General features: G+C 35.7%; 1 protein-coding gene across 12 annotated transcripts in view; it reads left to right on the top strand.

The window, feature by feature from the left end:
• Positions 1-5,537: 5,537 nt before the first annotated feature.
• gphna (gephyrin a) overlaps positions 5,538-9,254 on the top strand; it is a 278,299-nt gene continuing 274,582 nt past the window's right edge. For all 12 annotated transcript variants that reach the window (XM_066694145.1, XM_066694146.1, XM_066694142.1 and 9 more), the window contains exon 1: positions 5,538-5,646. In XM_066694145.1, coding sequence (XP_066550242.1) covers positions 5,583-5,646 — 64 coding nt within the window. In that variant the 5' untranslated portion in view covers positions 5,538-5,582. The remainder of the gene's footprint in view (positions 5,647-9,254) is intronic.

Raw genomic sequence — 9,254 nt, 5'->3', positions numbered from 1 at the left:
GACTGCAGAAATATAAAAATGAAAAATCTTCCAGTTCTCCAGATTTCAATGGTTTCTTTTGGAATACTACATAGTGCAATGCCATGAATATTCAAAATCAGATTGCACACATCCCTTTACTTCAGCTGGATTCTCAAATTTCTTGATTTTGTCATGTGATTCTTGTAGTGTATTCCTCATTTCAACTTCTTCACTCCTGTATTATCTGGGAATCCCCCCTCTGTATGCACAAGATCTCATAGAATCTCACTGTGCTGGTACGTCCTCATTCTCTCTAGAACTTAATGATCTGCACTTGTCAAATGCCTGCCTGACTCTCAGAAATGTACACTTTCTTTCCTCCAAGGCTTTCTCAGAAAAAAAATCCTCTGAACCTGCTCTGCTGCTGTATACTGTATGAATGCATAAATAGCAGAAGTCGTGACAGTGGAAGGTGTATTTAAGTTAACCACTTACGTTCACCTGCTGTTCAAGAGTCGACTCCCTTTTTCCAGACTGCAAGATGGAGGCAGTGCTGTACGATATGATAATTCCATTATTTGGATTATATTTTCTGGGAGTGCCTTACAATGACACTGCCTAGTTTGATTGGATTTGTTTTGATTAAAATTGAACAACAGCAGCTGTGTGGTTTTAGCGCTGAAGGAAATGTGGTTATGTGATAAATTACCATCCTCTCTCTCCAGGAGAATCGGCTTCCCTCCTTTCTTCCCACAGTGCTTGTTAATCAATACAAATTCTTTCTTCAATTTAAAGTTTCAGTCACCTCAGTCAGTATCATACTATACCCTTCCCAGAAAAGACCATACAGATAGTCGGATACAGTTTGTGAAGAACTATTGCTGTTTTCACACTCAGAGCCAAGTTGTCATTGGGCAGCCGCTGGTTGACTTGACCCCAAGCTCCCATGTGCTTTACTCTGTAACCACTCATGGCATTTTTCATCCCAAGGCCCCACATTGAAAAGTCTCAATCCTGGTTCCAAACACAGGTGAGTTCAACCTGGGATGAGAAGCAAATGTAACTGCAATGTAAATACAATAATCAGAAATATTAGGGGTCACCCCAGGGAGAAGAGGCAAGTTGGAAAAGCACTTTTACAGTAATTTCAGTTATATTTTTTCCAATTCCTCCTTAGAAAACTCATTTGTACTTTAGATTTAGGTAACAATTTAGCAACATGTTCACTGTCAGAGTTTGAGGAACCTTTAAAAAGATGTGGGTGGACAGTAAAATACATAGCCTTAAGTACTGTCTACAGATATCAAGACTTCTTACTTCTTACTCTGAATCACCTCATTCTGAACATCTCTAGTCTGTATCGACCTGTCAGGAACCTAATTAATTAGAAAACCAGTACTGTACATCTTAAACATCCTCATTAGATTAAGTAATACAATGTCATAAAATAATAATAATGCACATTTCTTTTTCTTTAAATACATTTCTTAAAAAAGAGGCCAAAGTCTTCAAGACAGTTGACACAGTTTCAGGATTTGTAATTTGTTTGTTATTTATACAGCTTTTAGGTTAAAGTTATGAGGGTTGTGTCAGAATCTACAGGCAGAACTGTCTTGGAGATTACACACATTTAGAAAATATGATATTTGCCAGGACAAATAAAAGACAATGTGTATTTTTATATATGTTTTAATCTCGGCATGTCCATTTTTAAAACAACTTCATCATTACTTTTAGCTTTCTGTCTGTCTTCTTTAGAAATGTCATAGATTCTAAAGAAGAGAAAACTAGTTTTAAGTTGAAGCACCTAGTTGCCAATCACTCTCTTTAAAAAACCAAAAAACACATGCATTTTTCTCTTTTACATCCACCAGTATGGAACACCACTTATGCAAACTGATGCATTAAAACCTGTAATCTGTGTCATCTGAAACATATTTTGCCATTTAATTTATTGAGTGAGAAATATAGACAGGCAGGGGATAGGCAGTGATTTGTTTGTTTTTAATTAACTGCACTGAACTGACCCAACCTAATGAAGGTTTATTCTACATGGAGGTTTTATTAACTCAAAAATAATAATAACAGTAATCTCCTGCTGCTGGGTTAATGTCAGGTTCCATTTGTCAGCATATTTTGAACACCAAACCATATATATATATATATATATATATATATATTATCCACGTACAAATTATACTATGTAATAATTTACTGGCACATGCCCAAGGTAGTCCTGAATGAATTGTTATTTTGCTGATTTCCTCGAAAGAACTAGCTGATAACGTAAGCACATTTTAGCACTGCTCTTCTTCTAAAAGTTTTGTGTTTTAAATCATGCTTTGGATCCTTTGTCAGATCAACAACATTCAAAGCCCATGTTTATGCTATATCTGGAAGGAGGTCTTTACTGACCAATGACCAACCTTGTGCCCTGGGGATGCTTTCAGTTGGTCAAAACATGTTTTCTTGCCAATCAGCTGAATGATAGTCACAATTCCAGACTGCACAGGCCTAACTAAAGAACAGGCTAAGGTCCTGTCAATTATTATCTTAACTACACTGGCTAATGATTTACTGATATATTTGTAAACAATTTAAACAAATATGTATCAGTCAAGTCTTTAACTATTTCAGTACTTTTCTATCACATGCTTATCATAACATATTCAAGTTAATAAGCCTCTATATTTTAATGATAAGTCTCTCAATTATTGCATGAAAACTCAGAAAAATCTGAAGGCAGCATTATGAGGAGCACATTTAATTCACTTTAGAAATCTCACAAAATAATAATTTTGAGAAAAAGGGAAGAGACTCCTTTGTCAAATCAGCTAAATTGACCTAATTCAAATTTTCTGAGTTCTGGAAAGACAAAAAGAAAAATGTAGTTACTTTTTAGGCATGGAGTTTATTTATTTTTCCTCTGGAAGATGCACTTTTGCCTTCATCTTGCCTATAGTGTGTGTGTGTAAAGAAACAAGATCTTCAAATGAATGTAAATGAGAAAAAAAACACATTGTGTGTAAAAGGGGTTGAGAAAAGTATATTCAAATTCTGCATTATACTTGTTGTTATTCATATTCACAGGGTATTTCTTTCTGTTACAAGTTAATTCTCCACACATAATAATGTTAGTATTACTATCTCACATTCATAATACGACACTCCATCTTTAAGGCTAATGCTTGGTTAAACTACAATCTCGTATTTTGAGTCATACCCCCTCCTTTGTTTTGAGGACAATTTTCCTGGTACGTAATAATAACAGGCACTATATTAAAGTATGTCACACTGTCTTTTAATATCCTTAGGAAGGAAAACATGTTAATTTAATAGTTAAGATATACTTCTTAGTATCAGGGGTTTGTGAGTTCAAGCCCTTCCATAAGGAACAAGCATGTATATTAAATATATGGTAGAAATGTATGCTGTAACACATAGTATTTTAATTGTTCAAAATATATGGTACAAATTAACCTCACCATATATCTTCAAAGTATAATGCATGTAAAATAATATATTCTATATAACTTAAATATACAAATTTTGCATATAAATAATATAAGGATCATACATTTCTGCCATATATTAAAATATGTGTTTGTTCCAAATGGGTTGGCACTGCCATTGACTCCACTGCAGCAGTTGCTTTAGATAAAATAGTGTTTATTTTATTAAATGTATTATTGTTGTTGTTGTTGTTGTTGTTGTTGTTTTTCTGACCTTTAACACATATCGAGACTCATCATTAATTATTCAATTCAGGAAGAATAAAAAGCACATTCTGACTGAGTGAGAAAATAAATATTGCAATTTCCACTGAAATGTCCTAGGAGATGATTAAAAATCAAACACCTTCAACACCTTATGGTTATTTTTGTTTGTGTGTATCTAACAATGAATGAATAACTAACTAAAAAGATGGCAGTACACTGGGGCTCTGTGACAAAAGTTATCGTTGAAGTAGCAGCAAAGCCTATCGCCTGTATTATTTTATTTTGAAGAAATTAATAGATTTTTTTATGAAAGCCACTCATTAATGCTGTCTCTTTTTTGTAATTCAGTATAATTGTCCAGGTGCCCCCTGTCATTTTGTTACATGTATACTGTGTATAACATATATAATACTCTCAGCAGCAGGAGTGAATATTCCAAGAAAGCAAATTGAAGAACAGCTAACTGTACTAACAGTCTAAAAATAGAAATGGTTCGCTCTTAGAATGTAGCTTTTAGAGGTCAGATCCTCAACTTTTAAAAGGCTTTGTCAAAAAAAGAACATGCTAAACAAGATTTAAAAGGATCTGAAAAATTAATCTTGGTGTTGTCAGCACTGCAATGGAAATCCAAGCGATGACAGTGAAAAATAGATCTCTAGCTACTGCATATAGAAAGAGAGGAACTCATGATCTGCAATGGAGCCCTGGGGAACGCCACAGCAGGCCACAGAGGGATACAAGGTACATATGCATGAGTATATATTGATAGCATGTGAAGAACTGCAGTAGCTAATCTGGTTCAAATATTCCTTGGTTTCAATGTTATTAATTCACACCAAAGTAATGTTGACTGCAGAGAATATCACACGAATACTCATACTATCAACATAAACATACATTAATATAACACAATACCTTATATTGACCCATAAAAACAGGGATTATAAAATTAAGAGACATATTACATTGCAGTTAAATCTCATGTTTTAGACGTTCCTGGTGTCACATGGATGACACAAGAAACTGAATGTTTCCAGCTTGCCATGTTATTTAGTGGATAAAATACTTGACAACCTGCAGATATAGATTTCAATTTAAACACCTCATATATAAAGTATTTACATGACACTTATTTTTACAGGACTCTTATTTCTAAACAAGCTTCCATTACACATAAACACAGGATTATAAGAAAGTAATGATAATATATTAGTATATGAAAGCTAGTGTGATTCAAATTACTGTCAATGCACAATGTATCTGGACTGCTAGGACGCTTTGAAACAGGACAAGGTTTTAAAAGTTTTCCTATACGTAAAGTGATTAATAATGTTTACCATTAATATTAAACATTTGATAAATTGTGTGCATATATTTGTTTGGTTTTGTATGTATCTTTTAAATTTGATATCAAATCGTAAATGTTCCTTTTCCTGGCACAGATCAGTGTGTTAAGGAAAAGTAATCACAAACAATTCGTCGTGTGGGAGAATTCGTCAATCAAGGTAATAATATTCAGATAATAGCTATGCAATAAGTAACTAAAAATACAAGTTAACAAAGAAACGCCACAGGTGAAGGAAATCTATAACTAGCAGGTGTCCCATAGTTTCGACCTGCTGTACTGTAATGGGAAAAACTATTGTAGTAGACTAAAACTAAGTATAGCACTTAATTTTTTTTAACAGTAATGTGTAACATACAATTCTTTATGATAACCACTGGGTCGGCTTATGTCGTGTGAGTATAGCCCCTGCATTCAACAGGATTTGTGATTGCATTTGTGCAGAATCGGCGATCGACTGCTTTCCCCTGGTCTCCTGTCTTCTTCCCTCCCCCGGGTTGGATGCACTCGGCGCTCGGTTCTGCCTGCTTCTCAGTGCAGTGACAGCGCTGGTAAACATGGCGTCGGAAGGGATGATTTTAACAAACCACGACCACCAAATCCGAGTTGGAGTCCTCACAGGTAAATCCGAAAGCTCTATCTTCCTTAATGTTTCGCCGGGGCAGCCGGTGGGGATTCATTTGTCCGAGTTGTCTTCTTCCTCGTCTGCCTCCGTGCTGTCTCTTCTGAGGGTTTTATTTTGCAGGGTTTCTCCCTGCCTTTGCTCCAGTATTGCCTGCTCCTTGCAGTCGGCGGTGATTTAAAGCTCTCTCGTTTCAGTAGCTGGGCCGAGACGTTTCTGGTGCTAGATATGTGTCGGGGAAAAAAGAGACATTTTTATTAAGTGATTCGCAATGTTATAGAAACACTTAGGTTTATGGATTATGCAAATATCTATATTAAGTGGCTGTGGGTTGTACACAATTATATTGAAATGAATTGAAGTAAACATGCGGGCAAATATACCGAAAATCGTAGTGTTTGCTGCATTTTTTTTAATGCACGGACATGGTTTTCTCTGAATGCATTACAAGTAGTGATTTTTTTTTTTTTTATCACCACCTTGCTACTGTATAGCTGTCATTGTTCTAGTAACGTTTGCCTACTGTTTTGTATTTTATAATATCAAATATAAAATCCCTAGATGTGTGCGTTAGGTGGACTGGTTGGTATTGTAGGAGATGAGTTATTGACTGTTCCTCACATTCGACTTGAAACAGATAAAATGCAGACAGGCATTGATGTGCAGATTGCATTTATTTCGTTTGCAACCAACTGCATTATTTCTGTATGCAGTGGTGTGCGTGTGTGTGTGTGTGTGTGTATATATATACACACACACACACACACACACACACACACACACACACACACACTCTGTTTATTAAATTAAGAAAGACGTCGAATATGGGAGAAAACGCTAATAATACTGCGATTATAATCTGTTGTCGGATTTATTTCCAGCTGCGGTTGTGCGTTGCTAAAGTTAACCGTCAATGTAATTTTTAAATGAGCCAAATCTAGATTTAGATGAGAGCTTTCGTCGGTTATTTGAAAAGCTTATTGATCTCGAGTGCTTGGGGAAAGGAAATTATGCAGATATCGAAATAATGTGCTTCTCGAAATGCAGAGTTCAACTTGCAAGTGCCGGATTTGTGTTGAATCATATTACATTATGTATAATTAAAATGGTTATTTCTCATTTCGGTCACGATTGTCCAGCCATACGGTTGCATTGGATTGTGTAGTGTTATATAGGGCTGAATTGAAAACCTGCCTGGGAAACCCCTATTCCCCCTCCCCGGCAGATTTCGACAGAGCGCTGTCCTCAGTGCTTGGTGCTGAAACCGAGCCTCAATTATAGTGCGGTGCCTGGTTGGTTTCCATAAGAGCCCAATACAGTGCTTTCAAACGGAGTGGAGAGGAGGCTTTCCCGAAAGACGTCCCCGTATGTTTAGGGGATGAGGTGTATTAGCCGCTATCGTTATTAGTCACCCTTCAGGTATTGGAGTTTGATACCTCAGCGTTACATTGACATTTCATACAGGCAGATGCTTATTGATGACAAACAGTGGTTGACAAAGTGTGAAAGGCAGCTTCCAGGAGTGTGTGAGAATGAGAGAGAGGAGGAGAGGGAGAGAGGCAGCGAGGTAGCGTAAGCGCGCATCGTGACAACGGTATCTTGCATCGGGAAAAATATACCCTTAGAATACAGATGCATTTTATGAAAAATGGGTGATTTGGTTTTGACTGAGCCAATGTCATTATATCAGTTGTGGTCTCTAGTGACCTTTGCTTTTATCTAAGGGGCTCTGGGAATCGCTGGAATTAAATGTATTCCTGCTGTTCCATTTTGAATTAGACATATTTCATAATTCTGCTTTGCGCCTGTTTTTTTTCTCATTACTGTTTGCTTTTTGTAGACTACATCTAAAAATAGATTTCTATTATTTGTATTATTATGTCCTTAAATACTTGAGTTGTTCAATTTGTTTGCTCTGTCTTCTAAAACCAACCATTGCAGAGCTTTTGAATGAAACCAAAATGGCAATTGAATCAATCATGCCACAGACATGCCCATAGCACATATGTTGGTTAATTTGTGGTACATATTAAAATAATATGTTCCCCATACATTTCTAATAAACATCAGTTCAGATATTTGCCAGAGTGTATAAAACCTACAGTTCAGCACTGGAAATACAAATAGTTTCAAAGCTTAAGATTGATTGTGAATACATTTTGATCCAAATAGTTGTGTGTGTGTACATATGTGTGTGTACATATATATATATGTACACACACAACACATACATATATAACAATCATATATGTGTGTGTGTATGTGTGTAATTCCAACATAGAATAGCATAGAATGTCAGTCATAGAAGCTCTACCTAATACACAGCACCACATTTAAATTATGTACAAGGTCGCTTCCCCACGTTTTTTCCCCAATGGAAATTAAAATGTGAACAGCATAGATTTTGCATTAATGGCCAGTGTGGCACAGCTGGCACTTATGCTACTGAGTTTGCAGGTCATCTAGCCAAACTCTGCAGTCCCTAAATAGGGACTATATTGTATGTCCACTGAAGGGTCTCGCTGTTGATTTCCCAATCCTGACAGACATGAGATAGTTTTAGCAAGTGTTATAGACTGGACATAAACCAGAAACCCCCCCCCACCACCACTCTTGTAAGGCCTCTTCTGTACTCCAGGTGGAGGTATTCACCAGATAATCCACTTGGGAGAACATTTGGTTTCATCCTTTTAATGTAATACATGAAATGCATGGCAGTCGTGGCTTCTTTGTGGAGAAACAAATATGTATTTAGCAGTCGATTTCCATGTGTGTTTCTCTGTTGCTTTTCAAAATATAAATTTTATAGAGGAAAGTTTGAAATGATTTCAATAAATCTGAAAATGCAACTGGAATGAACTAGTTATTGATAAGTCTACCAAGCGAATGGAAAAAGGAAAGTCGAAAGACTGCTGGAATACTACTTCATCAGTGGCACTGATTCTGACCATGCAAACCAAAGGTAGATGTGAAATTATGGACTTCTCTCATTAGCTATTGACGCTGTGTTGTTTCTAGGTTTGTGTAATTGTGAGAATACTTTTGTTGGATGTTATTAGTTTTGGTACTTCAGATTGAAATAGATCAAGTTTAGAATTTGTGTTGTATACATTTTGTCTAGTTTACATGTAAGTAAGGCATTTGTACCTTCATTACATTATGTCCTTATTTTGCATAGTTTATGTGCTTGATAGATTAAGGTATGCTGGTGGTAAAGTATTCTTTACAGTAAGTGGATTTTAAAGTACTGATATATTGTCTGGAAAAAGTTTATGGATTTCACAAAAATAGTTATATTAAAATTTAATCTGTCATAAATTACAAATGAAAAGGTTTTAGGGAAGTCTTTTCTGCTGTGAAGCAAATAATTTTTTTCCTAAGCAATAAGAAAGCAGTGGAGATAGCTTTCTTGAAATTGTGTGGGTGGACTTCAAAAGTTGTAAGTATATCAAAAAGACAAGAATTAGTGTTTGAAAACCACATCTAAATTTAGATGGGATTCTCAAACAGTTAAATTAAACATGCCAAACAAAACAAGGCATTAAATAATCATGGATTTCTTTATTTTGATATCTGTCCAATTAGTATCTGTTCCATATAAATAGGG

This window comes from Amia ocellicauda, chromosome 21 (genome assembly GCF_036373705.1).
Source record: "Amia ocellicauda isolate fAmiCal2 chromosome 21, fAmiCal2.hap1, whole genome shotgun sequence".
Lineage (NCBI taxonomy): Eukaryota > Metazoa > Chordata > Actinopteri > Amiiformes > Amiidae > Amia > Amia ocellicauda.
Note: the sequence above shows the minus strand (reverse complement) of the source record. Positions and strands in the feature narration are given on the sequence as shown.